The 24491-nt window shown below is 34.7% G+C and overlaps 1 protein-coding gene across 21 annotated transcripts in view; it reads right to left on the bottom strand.

Annotated features, from left to right (window-relative positions):
• The window catches only part of RALYL (RALY RNA binding protein like), a 725790-nt gene that overhangs the window by 32524 nt on the left and 668775 nt on the right, over window positions 1-24491 (bottom strand). For 15 of the 21 annotated variants that reach the window (XM_023227786.1, XM_023227788.1, XM_023227783.1 and 12 more), the window contains 2 exons: window positions 15638-15751; window positions 915-1087 (listed from right to left, as the gene is read on the bottom strand). In XM_023227786.1, the coding sequence (XP_023083554.1) occupies window positions 915-1087; window positions 15638-15751 (287 nt within the window). The remainder of the gene's footprint in view (window positions 1-914; window positions 1088-15637; window positions 15752-24491) is intronic. The other 6 variants (XM_023227795.1, XM_023227796.1, XM_023227797.1 and 3 more) reach the window with 2 other exon arrangements.

The raw sequence follows: 24491 nt of genomic DNA, 5'->3' as shown, positions 1-24491 counted from the left end.
TATAGAATCTATACAATTCAGCTGTCTTTAAAACTTGATAAAACCACCACCATGACAAAATGAGTTAAGTAACAAAAGGTACAGTATTAAAACAAACTGGAATTGGATTTTTACGTGGGATAAGCCAAGTTTAATATGATCAGTCCATAGATATTTGGAAATTGGCAACATATACACACAAACTTGCCCGCATATCATTTTTATTAGTTCAGTCCTTTGAGATAGTATATTTAATTTCATGCTTGATAAAATATGAGAAATAACATCCTCATCAGCATACATTTACCAAGTCTGTAATGTCGTTATGCAGGAAAGGACATCTGGAAATGAGCAGTATAACGATTACAATATTAGGAAAATACAACTTGTAAAGAAGCAGGTCTTAGCCAAATTCCCAACTCATAATAACTGATTATCAGGCAGTACAGGAATTAAAAATGGTGAACTCGCCATCTATCAACGTGTCATCTTAGGGATCACACTGTAGACAAGACTGTTGGCCACAAAAATAGTATAAATAATTATCATCAGTTAGTAACCCAGGTATCATCTAGTATATTGTAGTTTGTTACCAGGATATTATATCCACATATAGTTCACTTGTAATCGCATAAATGCAAGGTTCCTTTTGCAATGGAGCATTTTGGAGAGAATCTTTCACTTCAGACTTTAAATATACCTAATCACTTATATAATATTTATTTTCCTCCTTCATTTAGACCTTCCTATTTTAAGCTAGCAATAAAGTATTGAGCACTTATTATGTGCAAAGCACTATACTCGTGTTCCCTTAAATATGTGCATATAAGAGAAATAAGCCCCAAATGATTTAATCATTATTTTAGAATGAATAAGTTGCTAACATGCTAGTGTTGTTACCCAAAGAGTGTGAATACCAAATGTTTTGTTCCTACCAGCTCATGACCCCCATCTTCATCGAAGTCCTCCTCTATCCCATCTGTCATTTCTTCTCCATCGGCATCTGGCCCTCCTTCAGCAGGCTCCTCTGCAGAGTGATCTGCAATCTCTGACACACATTCCTCTTGGATCAGCACTAGACTCTCTTCCAATTGCTTCTTCTGAGCTTCTGGGGGGGAAAAAGCAAATGACTACTACCTTGGGTTGCTCATGAGCCATTTGGATAAACCATGAAAAAACAGTCCATGAAAGGGTAAACTCTGTATGCTATTAAAGGTGTACAGAAGGTAAGGTAACATTATGCTTTAAGTTGAATTTTTTCAATCATGTACAGTTTTCTATGTGCACTTACATGTAAGCATATTTAACAGAATTAGCAAAAATTAGGGAATCCAGATGGTAGTAGTACATAAATTAGTAAGATTTACATAAACAGATTGATTTTTCTGGCTACTTTATTACATATATAGTGCTTTCTAAAAAGGATGGTCTTTCTGAGAGGAAAATAGAGCAAAAACAAATGGCAAAAATCAGACTCATCATAGAAATTGTTCACTCAAGGAAGCGGGATGGAGAAAATTCATTGACAAGTTCAAACCTAAGTGAAAAAGACAAAAACTCACTGAGGAAAAAAGTACAAAAGCAAATGTGTTGTTTTTTCAAAAAACATGTCTATGTGAACAATACCCTGAAAATTTAAAGTCTAAATTCTGTTGACAGATGTGGTTAACTTCAATGGTTAAGAACATAAATTCTGGGATCAGATAACCTGGGTCAAAGTCGAGCTTCATCACCTAATAGCTTTGTCATGCTGTTCAAAGTGAAAATGATTAACCCTCCATGTGTCTCAGTTTTCTCATCCATGCAATAAGGACAACAATTTCCTACACTTTCAGGGTTTGGTGTAGTGAATCAAAGTGTCAGTATAGTGACTTGCAAATAATAAGTGCTCAACAAACGAAGCTACACTCTACATTAGAGTTTCTTCTAGTCAGGATCTGTGCATTCCATTCACAGAAACCTGCTCAAATGGAAAGTGTGCTGACAGCATCATAATTATTTCCTCTAGCAGGTGGTATTCATCTCCTATGATAACATAAAGAAATGTTGGGTATCCAATAAATTAGATCATCATATGTTCCTCCTTCTCTACCTTATTCCCATGTGTTCATGACTATTCCAAAGTTGGTTGTTTTCACTAATTTTGCTGGGTTTTTAAAAATCGGATTATTAATCTATCCTTTGATCTGAGTTTTTAAACAGCCTAAATTTTGATAATTTATTACAATAAAGGTAGTTTATAGAGCTAAGTAACTTTAAGGTATTCATTTCTGGTCTTTTTCATAATGTGAGATAAAAGGAAAACGAGCACTGATATAAACATTTTGTCTCAGCACAAAACTTCAAACAACTAATATGTAAATCAACAAACTGATAGAAATATAATGTGCAAATAAGCAGGTATTCTTTCCAAGAAGTTACTTACAATTAAAATAATAATTTTATACCTTCTTGCATTTTAATTCTCCAAATGATAAAGCTTATTGAAAATAAGACAGTAGTAGAGGGTTGTTGTGCCTTGCCTCTGTTGTCAGAGTTTAGTTACTCTGAGCTCTAGTTGACAGGATTCTAGCTCTAGCTTTGTTACTTACCCACTGAATTATAGACATTGAGTTTGAGTCTAAGTTTTGGCCATTTGGTCAGGTTAGGTCATTTAAACACATTAAGTCATTCCTTCTTCATCTATACCTACCTCTGGGTTTTACTGTGAGAATTAGCAGAGCTTGTATTTCGGAAATGTTCTGCAAATTATAAAGGACTACATAAATGTGTTCTATTAGATACAAAAGGGAGATGGTATGCTCTTACTGTGAATATGTTGAAGGAATAACAACAACAGTAAGCGTAGATGAAGAGGCCTGTTCAGATCAGAGAATAACACTCATGGGGCTGAGCCTATGTTTCAGAGGAGGAAAGGAGCTGGTGGATCAAACCAGAGCTGCAAATAATTACTATGGGTATCATAAATGACCAAAACAGGCTCCTTTTCATTAAGAGAAAGACATTTACTTCATATAAATAGACACAAGCTATACACGTCTTGATGTTTTTAAAATCAACTTATTAGGTTCAAATTTCTCCATTTAACAACATTACTAGTGCAGTAAGGATGTGAACTCTGCTTTTAAAACTGTACTTTTTATCTTGATATGCATATACAGATGTACTGATGGAAGGAAGTGTGGTATATAAATTCTTCCCATTTTTCCTAATGTCTATATAACATTTAGCACAGAAAGTCCTATGAAGACTATAAAGTGGTTATTGTAAAATATAACCAAGATTTTTTCTAAATATAGAAAATTATCCAATTTAAGAAGGTGAAAGTGAGTTAAAAAAATCTGTTTAATCTAGAGAAGACTCAGTTGTCTGAATTAAAAGGAAGGTAAATAAGGCAAGAAAGACCAAAAACACTCTCAATTTTACTCTTACTGAATATTTCTAGGTTTTATTCTCATTTTCCTTCCAGATATCATTCATTGTGCTCTACAATTCTAGATCTGTAACCTAGATTAACCCACATACACATCTATGAGTAGGCTCCACTGAGAAAACGATGTGATAGGTCGACTAGCTCGAGCATTGGACAATTTTGAGTCCTCTACCAATAATCACATCTCTTGTTCTATTCTGTTGCCTCTCCTATCACTGATCCTTTGACTGCACAATGGAGGTGGCTACTCTGGTTTTGGCCCCCACTCTTCCTCCTAAAAAAAGTTTTTGTACATGTCATCTAAACCCCTCAACTCTTGCCACTGTATGTCACCATTCTGCTTGTTTGAAATGCCCTAGCTTTCAAGACCTGGTGCTGGTACCTTAAGAAAGAGGGAGAAATAGAAATTTGGGATTCTTATAATTCTATGCAGTGAAAAATGCTTTGAATCTTATAAATTTTTTAAAACCAAACGTTCTCAATGTTAGGTTATTGTGTTTATCAAGCCAAATGTTCTCAATGTTAGGTTATTGTGGTTTTTTGTTGCAACACATAAATGGACTTTTGCTTAAGACTGACAAATATGAGGAATTCAATTGGCCTAGCATATTCATTTCTTCTCTAATGATTCCAGAAACATTTGTTTTTTGAGAACTCTTATGTTTTGATGTTGAAAGTAACATATACGTGTGTGTGTGATATATATATAATATTTATATATAATATATATAATTTATTTATATTAGAAATATATATATATATAATTTTTTCTCTAGAAGATCTCTGGCCAAGGAAGCATAGCAGATTTTCAAAGGACCCCTGTAGGACCCGACTTTAAAGATGCATAGTCCTCATCTGGCTTCATGTATCAATTTGTTTCAGCTTGTATCAGGAGAGCTGACTTTCCTGATCTTCCCAGCTGAATGTAATCTTTCCCTCTTTGATCAACCAAGGCCCTGATCAAATGCTGTCTTATAGTTAGTTCTGTTTTCTTATCTTTTCATTAGTGTTTAAGCTTCCTGGAAGTTTGAGCTATTGCCTCAGAAGATCGTTGTCACACTAAAAGGGGATGATATAGAGGTTCATCTTTTGTAAACTGAAAAGCACAATACAAGTCAGTTATCAAAACATTTTATTGTGCTCTGTAGCCCTCACTGAATGCCTTGCACATGAAGAGGTAAGGTATCAGGAAGGATATAGGGTTTGAGATCCATACTTCTGCTAATTACTAGTCCTATTAATTATGGTTTTCTTCTCTAAAAGGTAAGCATGAAAATAACATCTATTTCAGAGAATTGTGTGTGCTCTAATGAAGAAAAAGATGTGAATATGTTTTTTAAACTGCAAAGACCACACAAACGTGTTATAACAGGTTCAAAACAGTTCTTGAGTTGAATCTATATTTATTTCTTTATTGCTATAGACAAATTTCCCATGTCAAAATTATTCACCCCTACTGATGGTTAAGAATCAGGCACTACAAAGATTATTTTGAATTCTGGTTTCAAAACGACCTTTTTAGTTCTATGTTTAGACAGGCATAGTCTAGTACTGATATGGTTTGGCTGTGTTCCCACCCAAATCTCATCTTGGATTGTAGCTCCCATAATACCCACGTGTTGTGGGAGGGACCTGGTGGGAGATAATTGAATGATAGGGGTGGTTTCCTCCATTATAGTAAATAAGTCTCACAAGATCTGATGGTTTTATAAGGGTTTTCCCGTTTCTCCTGACTCTCACTCTCTGTTGCCTGCTGCCATATAAGATGTGCCTTTCATTTTCTGCTGTGATTGTGAGGCCTCCCCAGCCACATGGAACTGTGAGTTCATTAAACCTCTCTTTCTTTTTAAGTTACCCAGTCTTGGGTATGTCTTTATTAACAGCATGAGAACAAACTAATACAGTACATAGTACATAGACACGCTCTATTTTTTGTATTAATATACAACACACATGTGATTCTGATGTATTTCAAAGGCAGTGGTATATTAATACAGTTCATTGCAAAAAATCTTATATATTATTCTCATCATCCAATCATTAACTTGAAAGCTAAATGCTTGCAAGTCATTATCTGAGTTGAGCAAAAAAAAAAAAAAAAAAAAGCTTTAATTATAATGGTAATTGATTTATAGGAGTTTAATAAATACAATCAGCCTGTGCGTTAGTAATAGGTAGTGAACATAGCTTTTGTCATCTCAATGGGGAATATAATCACTAAACAATGATAGGTTCCATGAATAAAATCACACATGAAAGCACATCTTCTTTATTAAACTGTTGGTTCACAGTTTAACAGGCAGTTTTGATTCAGTAATTATGTTGCTGAAATAGAGATAAAGCAACTTGTTCTTTTTTTATAAAGAATTATCTAATTTTACTTTTCTTAGAGATGAGTAATGTCGTTTAGTTTATTCTTAACTTTATGCAATTCTCTTTATTTGCATATTTTTTTTAGTCATCACTGTTTATTGTCAGTGTGAGTGTGTGTGTGTGTGTGTGTGTGTGTGTGTGTGTGTATGTGCATTTCTCTCTCTGCCACTAAAGCTTCTTTGGGGCAGAAACATTTTTATTATTCATCTTTGTTTACCTGGTGGCTAACTCAGACCCTTAATCACAAATTAAGTGTTTGCTGAATATATTAATTGTGGAATCAACTAAGGAAAATAAATGTCAAATGTGTCAAATTCTTTTGGTTAAAGTGGCAGCTGAATTTTGCACACGATGGTAACAAAAATATAAATCGAAGATAAATTTAAAAAAAAAAAAAAGCAAAACTGAAAAACCTCCTTGCCACATTCTACATGACAATCCCATACCACAAAGTCAAAGTAAAATGTGAGATCTGAAATTTTCTGAGAAGAAAATTGTTTGTGTTTATATTGACAAGTCTTTAAGAGAAAAATGAAATGTGAAGTCTTCCAGTGCTTATTGGAGGAGGGCTGCCTTCAAACACGGACATATTTTGGAGTCTGTTGGTTTCTTTAAGTCAGAGTGATGGATGACCATAGCATTTCTTTTGTGAACAGAGAAATGAGTATCAGATTTTTTTTTTTAAAGAGTCGATTAGAAGCCAAAAAAGCCAGCAGCTTATGTCTAAAAGACACCTACATTATAGATTACAACAAAAAGGTTTATAATGGCTACAGGTTAGCGAGTGCTTATGAAGTGCTGGCCATGTAAGATTCATTAACTTTAGTCCTTGAAATATACTGCAATGTAGGCTTATTTATCATTTTACACATGGGGAAACTGAGGAACCAATAAGTGCTCATGATCACACAGTAATAAGTGCAAGAGCTGGAATTCCAACTTAAAATTCGTGATCTTATAACCTTGGCTGTTTTCTAATATATCTCTTAAAAAAGAAGGCCTAATTTGACATACCAAGGGAATGCTTCCAATCTCTTCAGTAACCAATTTTAAGTTTAAGAATGAAGAAGTCTGTTTAGTTAGGGGCACATGTTGTAGTTAGCTAAACAATGACTATCAAAGGAAAAGAAGTACAAATTACAGGTAAGTATTTCTGATAAGGGAAAATGCCTAAGGCTTTAAAAAACCATGAAAGGAAAGAATTTAATATTACATTCCAATCCTCATATTCAAATGTTTTTTTCTGCACATCTCATCTCTACTTCATAAAGCTATCTATGATTCAGAAAACAAGTTAGAATTGTTGAGATTTATGTTCAAAGCATTTTTATTAAATTGAGTTTGCTGCATAGCTATTATCATTAATATAACTATGAAAATTGGTTGAGTTGGCAATTAAGTTTTTTGACATGCTGCCTTAATTGCTAGATAATTGCTAGCTGAATTGTGCTTAGCAGATGGTTGGAAAGAATGTTGATACAAAAACAGTCACATTATTCACTAGAGCCAAGCTAGTATCCTTGAATCATTGTTTTTGCATACTAGTATAAACTGTATTTTAAGAAAAATTTTATATTATAACACCTGTATATAGTATGAATTTAACTCAATGGTTCCAAGAAATGCATTTTAGAAAAATGCAACTTATTATGGATGGTATTACTATCAACCACATAAATGAACGTCAGGAAAATTACATAGACTGTTTTTAGATGAATATATTAGTTATGTAAGTACATTTTTGGAGGAAATGGTGTCAAAGTTGTTCACATGAAATACCCAAGATTGTTGAGATGAAGCAAATGCAACGTAAATCATTTAAAAATTACTGATATAATTGTGTTTATTTAAATATAATAATGGTTTTAATGGAGATATTATTTTCTCCATTTAATAGGTTTTATAGGGACTTTCCCAAATTTCATTCAGCTACTAAGTTAAACTAGGTCTCTAGTGTGATGTGAACCTAATTTTGTTTTATTCCTGTCTGGGACCTTAGATAATGTAAATCTGTTTTCCACAAGGAAGATGAATTGGAGAGGAAACAAATCAGAAGTGGAGGCCAACTAAAAGGTGATTTTTATGGGGATGAAAATGTCCTAGCTGATTTCTGGTGATGGTTGTGTCACTTGGTAAAATTACTAAGTCATTGAATTATACTCTTGAAATGAGTAAATTTTATTCTATGTAAAGTATACCTCAATAAATTTATTTAAAACATAAGGTGAATGCAACAGAACATATGAGAGATGATGAAGGTTTGGGTATTGGCGTATCTTTAGGAAAACAGAGAGAAGGGGTGGGGTAAAAATATACCAAAGGTATAAGATTTGGCAACACTGCTATAGTAGGAATAGAGGATAATGTTGAGACTGGCAATATGATAGGGTACAGAGGAGTATATCTAGGTAGGAAATTGAGGAGAAAGAATTCAATTTTGAAAGACTGTGATTCAGTTATTCCCAAGATGGCTTTAATATTTCCCTTGACTTGACAACTACAGGTAGGTTTCTTCCTGACCATAGGCCCTGGAGCATCCTTTCCTTAGTGTTTGCCTTAACAAACTTGCAGTTATAAATTCTTTCTCTGCCCATTTGAGAGGCAAATTTTCTGTAACCCAGGAATATTTTCCCTAAGATTCAGTACCTATTTCTTTGACATGTTATCATTGAATAAGATAGGGCCATTGTCTTCCAGTCTCCTTGGGAGAGTAGCAGCCTAACTTTAATAAGAGCTAATTAGCAAACACAAATGGTGATCAAATCTCCTCCTCCAACATCCTCCAATACTTTTCCATTAACTAGCTCCAGCATTCAATAATCTGCCTGCCTTTAGCTCATTCTAGCATTAAAAAAAATTATCCTGTCTTTTATTTTTGCAGAGTCTAGTTCAATTTTTATCTCCTATTGCAATAGTCTTGAATAAAGCCTTCCTTGCTGCTTTTAATAAGTGTCCAGGGCAATCTTGCCTTTACAGTTAACAGGGATAGCTACAGGAAGCACTCCAGTAAGCAGTTGAAAGGTTTGATCTAGTTGCAAAAGACAACTCAATGTCTTTTCTCCGCCTTGTATTGAACTTCTTTAAAATATTTAATTTTTGTACTCAAATATTTCTACAAGCTCGCTATGAAAAACAGCAGCGTTTTGTTCCTACCTGTTCACCATTTCCAGCTCCTTAAAGACTTTCCACTCACTTGGATGAACCTTTTAAATACATGCACTCCTATTGGCTGAATCTTTCAAATACACGCACTCCTATCTCTAAATAATGTTTATATTGCTACTTCTCAATCAGTTTTATGCACTATCTGTTGACATTATCCGTAGGAAGCTGAGGATTCAGTTCTTGGTCCTGCAATCCCCACTCACTTCCCATCTCTCTAGAGAATCACATTGTTAATTGGATTTAATAAATTTTCAGTTTTTACATAATTTTTACTATGAAAGTACTTTGTGCAGCTAAGCTGTTAGTACGGGATGAATACTTTTTCTTTCCTGAAGAGTATTTTGTTTTCTCTAGAATTAAAAATTGCCTCAGGTTTTAAAAATTAGTTCTCTATGTGCTTCTCTTTATGTACTTATGCAAACTTACTCCTCTTTCTTAACCAATCCTCTTTCTCACCCAGTAGCTATTTCATCAAGTTTGATGTCTTAAAAAGTCTATCCCAGAGCTTTTGAGCAGTTCTGACCTGGACTCATTTCTTTCCAGATCTCTTGCACAGATCATCTCCTAGGATCTCTGTTACCTCTATCTTGAGAATTCCTTTTGTTTGTTGCTTATAGAGTCCATGCTTTAGGAAGGCTGGTTTTCTTCTTTCTTGGTTTATCACCATGCTTTTGGTGAAGTAATTTTTTTAGTACTTTTCAGAGAAAGGGTATATTAAAATAGTTAATTGGAAGGCCATTAGTCTGAGATGGTTCCCGTGCCTTGGGTTCCCACATAGGTAAACTGAAACCCAACTCAGATTGAATGGAGATGAAATATGAAAACTGAAACTTAAACTTATTCAGATATTCATCCTGTAATTCTCATATCCTTCCCCTATTTTCCATTTCTGTTTTTTTCCGTATTTTCTGGGAGAGTTTCTCCAATTTTGTCTTCCAATCATTTTATTGAGTTATTTATATGTTAACTCATTGTATTGAGTTATTTATATGTTAATTTCTAAAAGCTCTTTTATCAGCCCTTTGAATATCAGTTTTATAATTTTATGTTTTTATTACAGTATCTTCTCATGTCTCTGAGGGTATTAGTGTTTTTTTTTTCTTTTTTTTGAAGTTTTATTCTTCCTGTATATTCTTGTTTCCTCTGACTTTTTTGGCATTTGCTTATTATGTTAAATGTGTTCTTTCATCAGGTGATTCTTGTTTGTTCGTGTTAACAGTATTAAAATATTGATTGGCAACTTTGTAAGTATAGAGAGATACTGTCTCTGTAGGTGGTCTGGCTGAGTGCTTCCTTACTTCATCCTATATCGGCATCTTTAAGTCCTTCCTCTTGGGCTGCTCATGCTCTCAACTGAAGACTCTTCTAGTGTCCTGCCAGTGGTCTGGTAGCTGAGTCAGGGAGAAAGTGGCATTTCTACAGTGATTACAGAAACTTTACCCCCTCTGCTTTTTTCTTTTTTTTTTTTTTTTGAGGTGGAGTCTCGCTCTGTCACCCAGGCTGGAGTGCAGTGGTGCGGTCTCGGCTCACTGCAAGCTCTGCCTCCCGGGTTCACACCATTCTCCTGCCTCAGCCTCCCGAGTAGCTGGGACTACAGGTGCCCGCCACCACGCGGCTAATTTTTTATATTTTTAGTAGAGACAGGATTTCACCTGTGTAGCCAGGCATGGTCTGTATCTCCTGACCTCATGATCCACCCGCCTTGGCCTCCCAAAGTGCTGGCATTACAGGCATGAGCCACCAACTGCTTTTGGCCCCCAACTGCTTTTAAGTGCTCTCAAGTTTCCTTGTCATCTACCAGTCCTGAGACCCACTGTTTTACCTTCTCTAGAGGAAACTTCTGCAGCCTTCTTTCAAAGTGCAGCAGACATAGTTGGGACATAAGAATCTGTTTCCTAAACAGACTTTCAACCATTTATTTCCTCTTTTCCTGAGGAATGTGATGCCTTGAATTCTGAACTTTTCGGGAGTTTGTGATCAAAATTGGACTTGGATTTCTAGGATGTGCTAAATTAGGTATACCTCCTGTCCAGCTGGTAAACCCTATCCTTATTTTTAATGCAGTTTCAAGGAAGAACACTGCTCAATTCTTGTGTTTAATTCATCATCTGTAACCAGAAGCATCACCAAATCTGAAGTATCAATGAGAGCAGTAAGGTATTCAGAACAGAAATAGTAGTCATATTACAGGCTACAGCAGTCAGATCACATCTGGAGCAACACTTTCCATTCTGAGCAATGTAATGTTGACAGACTACATAATGACTAGAGAAGAGAGATGGCAATAGTTTAAGGTACGAAACCAAGTTTAATGAGAAGCAACTGCAGGAACTGTTGATATTTCTCTAGACCAAAAAGGTCTCTAAAATGCTGTGATCAAAATTTGAATGCAGTTAAGATGACTACACACAGGCCAATGATATCAACTCTCTGTTCAAAGGTTTTGGAGGGGTGAGAATACTTATAGCTCCCATATATATATATTTTTAATTTAATTAATTAATTAATTAATTAATTAATTTTTCAAATTTTTTGAGATGGAGTCTCACTGTTGCCCAGGTTGAAGTGCAGTGGCATGATCTCAGTTCACTGCAACTTCCACCTCCCGGGTTCAAGCAATTCTCCTGCCTCAGACTCCCTAGTAGCTGGGATTACAGATGTGCCGCCACATCTGGCTAATGTTTGTATTTTTAGTAGAGACGGGGTTTCACCATGTTGGTCAGGCTGGTCTCGAACTCCTGACCTCAAGTGATCCACCTGCCTCAGTCTCCCAAAGTGCTAGGATTACAGGCGTGAGCCACTCCCTTTAAATACTTAATTGACTGTTGTGTGACAAGAAATTGGACATTAAGTTTCTTTTCAGAGAACATAAAAGTGATAACTGAACCAAGTGAAAGCAAAATACATTTTGGCTCAGTGTGAGGAAAACCTATAATAGGAGTCTCAGACATAAATGTGAACAGTGACCGATAATATAAATATGTGAACTGGCTGGATAAAGATATTAGCAAACTGAAAAGTGCATGCCATGTATAGAGTGATACAGTGAGCAGCAGTATTGAAAAGTTCAATATTTTTAAAACTCAAATTTTGAGATTTATTTACAATATTCCAATTTTTTGACATGAATGTATTTTTGAAAACTTCATCTCTTATACCAAACATATGGGTAGGATGAATTTATCTTGTGGGATTCCTATTTGTAACCTCTCTGAGGCTTAGGTCTAACATCCCAACGTTATCATTGGAACTGTCCCAGTCAGATTTGGCTGCTTATGTATCAGGCATAACAGTGAGAATAAAATTGAACTAAATAATGTCTAATTGCCTTTTGACTTCAGAAAGTCTGCACTTGAAATGTAATTTTTTTAATAAAAATGTAGTTACCCATGGAGTAACTGTGCCCATTGCATGATATCCAGTCTTTACTTTTCCTTCTTGTGCCTTTCACTGTTTTTGGTCACTTAACATCTTTGTGTAAAGCATGTAATTTGTGCTATGCATATGTGGCAACTTATATGTGGCTCTTTTAAAAGAATCATCTAAGAACGAGGCAAAATTGCTGGCCAAACTGATTTTAAGTGTTAGTTCTGGTTTTCTATATTCTACATAGTCACTATATCCCCAAAGAAGTTGTGTGATGTAATGGAAAAAATAATATATGCATGGTGGATTCACACTAATCATAATTTTAGAGCTGGAATATACATTTGAGGCCATAACCCATTCCTCTAGTTTACATTTGAAAGTCTTTAAACCTAAGAGAGTTAAATGAGTTGCTAAGTTGTGCCCAGTACATAATACCTGGTGTTGGGTATAGTTAGGGAAGAGAAGACATGATCTTGTTCTGAGGAACTTAATAATCTCAAATGACAGGACACCACACGCACATTTATTTGAGCAATTTAAGGTATAGAAAATCCAAAATAATGTACTAAGAGCTTAGGAGTTTACTTCCAAACAAAAAAAAGATACTATGGAACTTGACCTCAGGCACAGCCCATGTTGTGTGTCCTTCCCCACACTTTCTGATTCTCCATCTCCTTCCTGCCATTACTTCTCTGCTGGAAAATTTCACTATCAAATAACTAATAGTAAATTAGGAGTGAGAAATTTATGAAAGAGTAATAATGAAGAGTAAATGCTAGCTACCAAGTAATTAGCTTTCAACTAATTAAGCATTATAATGACTGTCCCCTTGAATAAGGAGGCAATGAGCATTTTTTAAATGAGTTTCAGTGCATTTCACTCCACTTTCCATAAGGTAGTGTTAATTCCTTCCAGGCAACCCTGATTTCTTTTCATAAAGAAAATATGGTAAAATGTATAAAACATTTATCTCTATAAATACAGACACTGTTCAGGAAACAATTACTAAAAGAATGGAGTTACAAATTAAATTCATTTTCTTCATACAAAGTTAAAGAGAAAGACATAAATATCAAAGGACTAAGTCTATTATTTTACAATCAACTGTCTCATGACTGGAAAAGGTTAAACATGTTCAAAAGTAAGTGACATCTCATGAAAAAAAGATGCAAGCTTTGAATTTTAGTGTTCATTTCTAAATGATCTTCCAAAAAGATATGGGGAAGATATTAGTCATTGCAGGAAACTGAAGGTATATTATGATGGAATAAGGATCACATTTTTCTCTTTGAGGTGATTTATATTTAAATTAGTTCTCCATAATCCTTTAAACTGAAGTGCAAATTGGTTATCAAAGTCCTTTGCTGTAAGGGTTGTTTTACATAATAATGAATTTTACAGAGTTCTCAAAGGGAAATATTGATTTAGGCAACATCACAGAATATTTCAGTTACAGTAACACCTCAGTGCCATAGACAGCTTGTAGAAACTTTCTAAAATCTAACATTTTTTATTAAAAAGTATAGGCAGTGTACCTTTTCTGAATAGAAAATACACTTGTAATAGAAATTTTTAAGAAGATTCCATTTAGTCTATCATTACTCATCTACCTTAACAAGTGTTAGTGTGAGTCGACCATGTGCTAGGTACACGGCTTGTGTTTATTAAAAATGGGCTGTATGAAAGTACGAGGAAATGTCCATTTGCCTGTACATGGGTGTGTTGCTACTAATCTTTGATAACGCCAATGATTATATTTTTAACTCTCTGCTATATAATTTACATATGCTGCTTTGTTCATTACTCACCATGTGAGGCAGCCATCAGTATCATTTTATAAATGAGAAAACTGTGTATGTGGTATGTAATGATTTGAACCAGAGTTTATTTCTGTCATCCATTATGCTACACTACCATCTCAAATCTGCTTCTTTTCATTCTTGAGCCCTATATGGCTCACCACCAAGGGTAAGCTCCAACACTCACCCCAGTGATGAAAGTCAAAAAACTGACAGGCTCCTGTGTGTGGTAGCTCAGGGGCCCTAGGTCCCCATGAGTTCTCATCATTTAGGTGTTACCCAGATAGCCTTACTTCAGTGAAATCCTGGGCCAAAGCCCTGGGGAGAACCTGAGATTGGGGCTGTAAATGGGAAAAGGCATTAAATTCAGTAACAAGCCCCAATCTCAGGTTCTCCCCACGGCTTTGGCCAGGATTTCACTGAAGTAAGGCTATCTGGGTAACACCTAAATGATGAAAACTCATGGGGATCTAGGGCCCCTGAGCTACCACACACAGGAGCCTGTCAGTTTTTGACAGGCTCGTGTGTGTTTGAGACCGAGGTCTATCACTAACTAGATATAGAGATCTAGGAAAATCCCTTTACTTTCCTGAGCCTTTATTTTCTCATCTGCAAAATGAAGAAGCCAGATTTTTCAAGGGCTTTCACACTTTTTATTTATTTGTTTTATAAGAAGTGGAACTCTTCCAGCAAATTAAGTCTTATGTTGAATGCCAGTATCTAGAACAGATACAGGAAAGTGACACTGGTCAGAGCAAGGGCTGGGTTTTGAAGACGCGTAAGTCTGGTCATCTTAACTCCAAGGAGGCTTCTGAGGCATCTAAAGCTTTGCAGAACACACTTTTCAAACTGTGGCCTACTTCTTAGTTTATACCAGTTCTCATATACTTATGACTCAAAAAACATCTGTAGCCATATGAAAAGAGCATTAGAGTTGTACTAGAAAGGAGCTGGGTCAGGGCTGACAATTCAAAAGACAGAGGCTACTAAATTGTAAAACATGTAATCAAATAACTTGGCCTGTGGGTAGCCAGGCGCATGCTCTTAGTCTTGAGGTTCCTGAACTTGGCTACTGAAGTCTTTCAGGGTAGCAGCAAAGGCAGGAGTTGGGCATTATAATAATTGTTGAAACCTGTCAAATTTTGCTGCAGTTAATTTAATTATATGTGAATATTATGTTAGCCTGATAGCATTATTCTGTTAATTGATTTTCTGAAAGGTTACTTGATATTGAGACAAACTCAATTGTGACTCAACTAGTGCTGATTATTCCATCAAAACACTTTTCCTTGCCTTTTATTTTTAGTATGAATCTTAGAAAAATGGGTTAATGTTCTCTAAAAGAAAAAAGAATAATTTTATTATTGCAACTCTTGGCTTAAAGATATTGTTGGCATATCTGTATTAACCGCTGTTAAACTCAACCAGTGTCTTTCTGGCCCTGTACTGCCTCTGTGATTGACAGTGTTTCACTGGTTCAATTCTGACCTGTCTGTGATCACAGATCCTTTTCACTTACCTGCCTCCGCCTTCTGCTGTTTCTCAATCTTCTCCAGGCGCCCTAGCAAGGAGTCAATTTTAGTTTTGATCTGGGTTAATTCTTTCTTGATGGTCTGTAACTCATCTGATTTCACTGAAAAGGAGAAAGAAGGAAGAAAACAACAGAGCATCAAATGCACCATAACTCACCCAGGACCCAACTCACAGGCACCCCGTATTTTCTCAAGTCTGTGTCCAATCACATAGGACATTTTTCAATATTATCAACTTCTCATTACTTCTAGTGTTCCTGGAATACTGGATGATTTTGCCAATTACAAATACGGATTCTCAGTGATATGAGCATTTAATCCTAAATCTTTTGACTGAAGGTTATGGAAATGGATAACAGAATTTAGAAATATTTTATAAAATAACCAAATGATGCCAAATTAAATTTTAGCAAATAGAGTAAATCTTCAATGTGAGAGGGATTCAGATGAAGGAATAATTAAATCATAATGGATACTACTATGAGGAACTACGTTGTAATATATATTTTAGCAGTCAATGATATTTTAATCCAGCTCCTTGGAAATTGATGGAAACCAGGATATACAATTTATCCTTTAAATAAAATGTCTTAGATGCGAGAAAATTCCAGCTCCCTCAAAGTTGCTATGAAGCTTCAGTTTTTCTTAAAAAAAAAAAGGCAGTGAGTTGTGCATGCCTTCCTCTAAGCCCTGGGCTTGATGAAAGGAAAATCACTGAAGTTCCCATTGATATTTTCAATAGTAGTGGTTCTCATTCTAGATTTTTAGAGTTTAGTACCATTTCAAAGAAAACAAGTGGGGACTAACATAAGACTGACAACTTTTCATTTTGCCAAGTATGGATGTTAAAAACAACAATAAGTAGCCTACTGTTGACTACAGTAATTATTTTATAAGGGAAAAAGGCTTAAGGAAAGAACAATCTCATATTTCAAAGACAATGCTTTAAATGAAGTATGTTTATATTTGTAAAAAGTTTACTGCACTGTCCTTATTTTTCTGAAAACCATTTCAATTTTATCAACTTCTTATTACTTCTAGTGATCCTGGAATACTGGATTATTTTGCCAGTTACAAATAGGGATTCTCAGTGACATGAGCATTTAATCCTAAGTCTTTTGACTGAAGAGTATGCAAATGAATAATGGAATTTAGAAATATGTTGAATCCACAACAATCAGAGATGGAAGATTTTAAAACTATCACTATGGAACAGCTATACCTGCCTCCGAGCTTTTATTAGGTGGACTGGCAGTATTCACACCTCAGTCAAGAGCCAAGTTTCAAGGTCTTGGACACTTATTTGATTCCAGTCTATTTCTCTTCTGTCTCTTTTCCTTCTGGTTTCTAACAATCTCAGACTAGATATTCCCCAGAAATTTCTGAGGGAATTAGAGTGTTTAGTTTGATTCTTTAGTCTTCAGACTTTTTTGAAAAAATAAAAAATGCAATCTATGTTGCTTAAAATAGAACTATTTGTCAATTAAGAAATGATATAGTGTACATGAAATATTATGGATCATAAAAACTAAGTCTCAAGGGAAGAACAGATTTTTATATAAAAATGAGAAAACTTTTCCCATTGTAAAATCAGATTTTTTTTAAAGCAGATTTTTATTTACAATGCAAAGTAGTTTGCAAAATAAAAACTGCAAGAAGCATGGGCCCTCTGGAGTATCCCTCTGATGAATGACTAAACTGAAAGTAGAACAGTGTAAAATACAGAATCACTCCTCATGTCAATGACTTCAAAGACATCAAAGTACCATTGTGGAATTGCAGCTAAATTTGAGAAACCATCATCTGTCACAATTGCAAACTGATTCTGCTTTGAAGAGTGGTACTCATTCCTTTGATGAAGGCATATGTAGTTTTACTTAAATGTATCAAATTTAATAGAAAATATTTTATCTTATAACATTAGATTTCAATGCAGGAGAAATAAGACTATGCCTAAAAACTAACAGAATATATTTCTTAGCAATTAGAGCTACTCCTTAGCCCAGGAATGCAGTTGACTACTTTTAATTTATGTATTGCCTTAAAAAACATAAACCAATAAACCACTACTACTCTACTTTATTGAACCTACATTAGAAAACAATTGGAAATACAGACTCATCTGGCTGGAACTCAGAAGTCTCCAGGGAGCCAAGGTTTCGTTTAAGTCTAGACTCATGTCTAGCACTGAAAGAACACCTTTCAGATCTCAGCTGGATTATTATGGAATTTGGGTCTAATAATGTTACTCAAGAAACAATGCTCAAATGTAACACAGAAATCTGGAGAGATTCTGTCAGTTCTTTTCTGAACATACCAGGAAATGTTAGTGATCCTCTAACCCTATGCAGGCTGCTCAGTTCCTCTCTTAGAATGGGGGGCAGCAAATGCTCATCTAGGTCCTGCAAAGCAGGCTCTACAAATAATCTTGGCTGCCTCTTGAGCAATTGTAGAAGTAGTTTCCTCATCACACTTCAATATCTCAGTGCTGTCCTTGGGAGAAGGCTTGCCCCTTACCTGGTCCAATTGGCCTTAGTCCACTTTCTACTTTTCTTCATGCAGAGTCACTATCTAGATATGGGCTATGGTTTTATGCTATTACATCTGGTTTCTGGATGGAATGCCTGGAATGAACCTCCTCTATCTCTCATGTACTGCTCTTTCTAACCCTCTTCTGCTTTTGTTTTCTACTTTTTCTCCTCCTATTAATAACTTCTCTACTGCACAGTGAATTATATTGTCCCTATTTTTGCTTACTATTCTCTAGTATTTGAGTGTATATACCTACATCACAGATATTTTAGAAGACATTGGTAATACTATCTTCACAGGAAAAATATCTTTTGCTCTTTTTCTCTAGATAAATTTTACCACAGAAAAAACTTGTCAAAAATTATACACAAATTGGTGAAACCCCATGTCTACTAAAAATATAAAAATTAGCTGGGCATGGTGGCGTGCACCTGTAATCCCAGCTACTTGGGAGGCTGAGGCAGAGAATTGCTTGAACCCAGGAGACGGAGGTTGCAGCGAGCCAAGATTGTGCCACTGCCCTCCAGTCTGGGTGACAGAGACTCTGTCTCAAAAAAAAACAAACAAACAAACAAACAAAAAATTATACACAAAAGCAAACATGCTGTCATAATAAAAATCTTTGGTTGTTTTGTTGAGGACGACTTAGTTTTCTATGAGTGATTATAGGGCTTGAATTTAGAATTACCAAACAATCAGCAAAGTGATAAATTAAAAAAATTACAAAGTTCCTAGGACAAATTACTTTAGCTTATTTTTAGGCAAGAAGAACACTAGAGAAATAGAAGTCAGGTTGCCTCACTATTACTGTAGTATTTTTATTTTAAAAAATAAGTCACATTAAGTCATTTCAGATCTGCGCTCTCTGTGCAGGTCATTGATTTGGTGATAAATGTAATTACATCCTGATATAGTTGACAAAATGATTGTGCCTTCTGCTGTGACATGAGATATAATCCAGAAAGAATATTAGGCACATGGGATGATACCATCTGTCTATATAAAAATGTGTGCATTTCTGACTTATGTGGTAAAAAATATTTCAATTTATTTTAATCATCTTTGGGTCAAGTCTATTCTGGGTAAATAAAGAAGCTTCAGCTAATTGTCTAGATCCATGGTTCTTAATTCTACTGTCTCTGGAGACATTTTGGCTTGTTATGACTTAAAGCGGTGGTGCTACTGGCTTCTAGTGAGGATTTAGTCTGCTCAATATCCTACAATGCACAAGATAGCCCACACCACACCACACCACACCACACCACAGAATTATCTGACCCCAAATCCTGATCATGCGAAACTATTGAAACCTTGCTCTAGATAATTGTATAACCTCCCTTACCAATATCATGCTTCCTATCAACTATTTAGAAAACTGAAAAATGTTTGTAATCATGTGGACTTTGACAATAAATCACATTAATTTGTTATTATTTTTATTTTCCCCAGCCATTAATACATTATTTGAATGTCCAAAACAAACAAATATATTTGCATATCACTTAATTTATAAATCAGTTTTAAATACAGTATTTCAACAATAAAAAATCTGAGAATCTGATAATGTACAGCATTTTCCCAAAGTCACGTGACATGCACAGGTAAGAGTTTAGGCTGAAACCTAGATTTTCTTACTTTTATTTCTACACTTTTTATTGTGCCATGTAGCTTCAGTTGATGTGAAAAATATGATCATCAGTTTCAGTGATTTCCTTCACTATGAATTAATGAACCACTGTGTTTAATTCAATAATATTCAGAAAAAGAAAAGGAAGGTTTCTGGAAATCTTTATCATGATCACTTCAATGCCTCTGCTCTGCTTCCATCTGTCCCTTTCTTTATATATACATAAATATCCCATAATAAGAAAATGAACAACTGGCCTGAAGTTATAGGACAGGTGATACTCTTGTAACATAATTCATAATACAATTTTTTTTAAAGCTAATTCAAGATGAAGAGGCTAATTTGCTAGTCTCAGAAATAGTTTTCAAAACCCAAACTTTATAGTATTTTGCTAAAATAAATTGCAGCAACTGGTTATCACCCACCCCATAGATGAAATTTCCTAGAACAGGGAATTACATATATATGCATATGTATGTATTCATAATACTTATGCATACATACATCTATACCCATTATTTCTATATCTTTTAGAAAGAAAATGAAATGGAGAATGAGTGGATTTTATTCAATAAGTATTCATTAAATGCTTACTATCTGCATCTATTCATCTTGCATTTCATTAGAAGCTGCAAGCATATCATTTAATTTATTCCCAATATGCAAATCAGAATTGTTAAACTTACTTTTGGATTTGAACAGTGAATATTAGAGAAGTTAAGTAATGTGTTTTAGCAGGCTGGGCATAGTGGCTCAGCCTATAATCCCAGTGCTTTGGGAGGCTGAGGCGGGAGAGTTGCTTGTGATCAGCCTGGGCAACATGCAGAGTTCCCTATCTCCACAAAAAATAAGGAAATTAGCCAGGCATGGTGGTATGCGCCTATATTCCTAGCTCTTCAGGAGGCTGAGCTGAGGGGATAGCTTGAGTGCAGGAGTTTGAGGTTACAGTGAGCTATTCAATCATGCAACTGCATTCCAGCCAGGGTGACAGAGTGATACCCTATTTCTAAAAATATTTTTAAAAATGTTCTTTAAAAAGATTGCTTTAGCCAAGAGGCAACAATTCAAGTTTAGAGTGGGCTGCCTGATGCCAAAGCCATGGGTATTTAGGTCCTACCCTCCTATCCCCCACTGCCCATCATGAGCTTCTCATCATGGTGAACTGCCTCCCTGGTCTCATGGACTCTGTAACTAGGGACAGAAAAGAAATATGTAAGTAATTTATTATGATATGTATAACATAAAATACAAAAAATGAGAAACAGTAAAAATCTTCTGTCACTTGATATTGAAATTATCTCCCATTTTTAAATTTTCTGGTCCCCCTTGTCCCCAACCAGATAGTAAGTGCCTGAAAATGAAAGATCACATCAATTTTGTCTATGGAATATCAGTTCCTTAGGGCTCATGTCTGTTTCATCAATGGAAAATTAGTACCTGTCTGTGTTAGGTGCTGATTAATTGAACTTGTATCAACTATGTGGGCAAAGAGAAAAGATAAATTAGTTTTGATGATAGCTGATTGTGAAAATAGTCATAAAAGAATAGTTTTTTGAGTTATGACTGGAAAGATACTTTAGATTTCAGCAAGCAAAAGTGGCCTTCTAAGTAACAGAAGTAGCAGATCTCAAATCACATAACTTGAAAATATACGTCACACTGATTTCTCTTAGACCCTGGAGTGTAGGCTAGAATTTGTCCCCTTGTTTCACCAACTGATGCAACATTTTCTGTAACTAATTTTCTCTGAGCTGTAGCATTTTAAAAGATATGGTTCAAAGTCAACTGTAAAATGTATGACAAAAAGTAAAATGCAAAAAGCAAAAATAATAGTGATGTCACATTTCACAAACGTTTAAGAGTATAATCTGTGCAAAGTATAATTAACTTGAATGAATTTGTAATTGAAAATAGAAAGATTAGATGTCCATTCAAATAACTACGACATGAAGCAGAAGACTGTAAATTCCATAATAAAAAATGAACAACTGGCCTGAAGTTAGAGGACAGGTGATGCCCTTGTAACACAGAGGGGTCTAAACTTGTCCTTATAAAAAGAGGAAATTTATTAGACAAGACACATGAAGAGTAAACAGTGTGAAGACATGGGGATAAGATGGTCATTTACCAGTCATGGAGAGAGGACTGACACAGACTCTTACCTCACAGCAATTAGAAAGAACCAAGCCTTCTGACACTTTGATCTCCAACTTTCAGCCTCCATCATTGTGAGAAAATAAATTTCTGTTGGTTAAGCCACCCAAACTATGGTACTTTGTTATGACAGCCCTTGCCAACTAATGACACCCATTATACAGATGTCCTAAAATATCATTTTGAGCAGGTAGCACTTTGCTGAGAATTTTTTATCTTGGTCCTGCATGAAATCCAAACCCTTCAATATTCTGCACAGTTTTTCATTATCCTTTTGCCCAATTTTATATCTTGTTTAATAATAATGTCCTCAGTTTATTAACTGACATTCCTAGCAATAAATCTTTACTTCAGATAATAGTTATTATTTTTACTATCACAGTTTATTATCTATTAAGACTTTTATATTAGCTGACACTGTTCTAAGAGCTCTACATGTGCTAGCTCATTTAATCCTCACAACTCTACAGAGAAGGCAGTAAGATTATCATTCCCATTTTATAGATGAGGAAACTAAGGCACAGCAAGCAAGTACCTTGCCGCAAAACACACATAATAAATGGCTGAGGCACTATTGGATTCTAGGTGCAGCCAATTACATGTTCCATGCTCCTACCTGCTATAATAATAATAGTAGTAGCAATAGCCTCATTGAACATTACTATGTGCCTAAGCATTTTATATACATAAGTAGTTTAATTCTTACAATAACTATTGGATATACAATATATTATTTTCAATTTCCAGGTAGAAATTAGAGGTATGTAGGGGTTAAAGGATTTCCCCAAGGCCACTGTGGTAGTATACTGTGAAACAGACTCCACTCCAGGCAATCTGACAGGAAAGCCTCTGTTCTCCACCCAGATCCTGTCTCCCAGAAAGCAAGTATCTCTCATTCTACCTTTCTGAATGCACCGGCTCTTCTAAACTCAATTCAAAATTCTCTGTTAAGCCTTCTCTAACCTTTCTGGCGGATAGTACTTTCTCTCTTTAAAAATCTCTAAAGCAGAATATACTTTGCCTAGGATAATGGATGGATGGGAATGTTTAATGCTATGTTGCTGAGTATTAATATTATTTCTCCGGTTGATGCTTTATCTCTGTATTTCAATCACATACTTTTGAGGGGAGGGACCCAACATAAAGCCTTCTTAGCATTGGGGATTAATTCTCAATTTTAACTTTAATTGAACTGTCTTTAATTTCCTGTTAGATGCTTCAGGGCATTTATATTAGTTTGTCACCTATTCTGTCACTGAAAGTGCATTGACAAGTCCCTAAAGGCATTCAAACTTACCAGAGTCTTTCTTGTTAGACATTAGAATTTAAATTAATTCTTTAAAGAAATTGATATTATCGAATTTTTTTTTCCAGAGGGCATCATTTTTTCCACTAAGAAACTACAGCTAAAGCTCACTGATATTCATGTTTTCTCTTTTGTAAAATGCTAATCTGCAATATCATATTTTCTTATTTTATGGCTCTATGATGTCAGGACAGGACAAGTTGATTATAGTTTTAGTTCAATTTGATTTGAAATGGGACAGAAATACCTAGTGGCAATCTATTTAAAGCAATCCACTTTAAATGCTTATCAGTATTCATTTTTGGTAAATTATCACATTAATATATTTTTCTTTATATAGTTTTCTCCTTAGCAGAAATCAGTCATATTACAAATTCTGAAATAAGAAATGACAAATTATCCAAGCTATAACATTAATTTCCTCTTCTGAACTTGCCAAACCATTAAATGCTGGAAACAGCTATTAATAAAAGAGTAAGATATATACCTCAGTAAATCATTATTCAGATTATATCAATATTAACATGGTCTATTTTAAACTTCACTGATACTTTTCATTTGTGATTTGAGTTTGAAACTTTTGTTATTTCCAGAATCCAACCTAATTATAAAAAGTACTATAAATTTAATGAATATTTATACATGCACATATATATTTTATGTACATATATGTATACATAATATAATCTGCCAATATGCTCCTAAAAAGAATATTAAATCATGATTCTAGTTATGCTTCCCAGTGAATTATAGATACATTTTTATGTTTCACTAAAGTAACACAAATCAACAGTTAAGTTTTGTGACTTGAGCTCTAAATGTATAGAACTATATGAAATGAATGGAATTGATCAATCTGTTGTCTTGCTATAATAACAAGCACATCCTTTAGGTTTCCACTCAAATGTCACTTCAATCAATGAAATATAGTGTTCCCAACTTTCTCTATGTGTTTATTCTTTTACCTATTGATCAGTTTATTATTTGTTTGCTTTCTGATAAAGTGCAATCTCAAGGAATATAGGAAATTTTGTTATCCTTTCCTTAGGAATAACAACAAATAAAATTTTTTTCTGAATCACTCCACATAAAAATTTAGCAGTGTGTTTAGTTGGAAAGTTTGTATCGCTGCTTTTTACTAATTAATGTGAAACTATGCATATATTATTTTACTTTTTATGACATTAAATATATTTTCAGATACATATATCTCATAATAATT

The sequence above is a fragment of the Piliocolobus tephrosceles genome, chromosome 7 (genome assembly GCF_002776525.5).
Source record: "Piliocolobus tephrosceles isolate RC106 chromosome 7, ASM277652v3, whole genome shotgun sequence".
Taxonomy (NCBI): domain Eukaryota; kingdom Metazoa; phylum Chordata; class Mammalia; order Primates; family Cercopithecidae; genus Piliocolobus; species Piliocolobus tephrosceles.
This window is presented reverse-complemented; position numbering and strand designations above follow the sequence as displayed.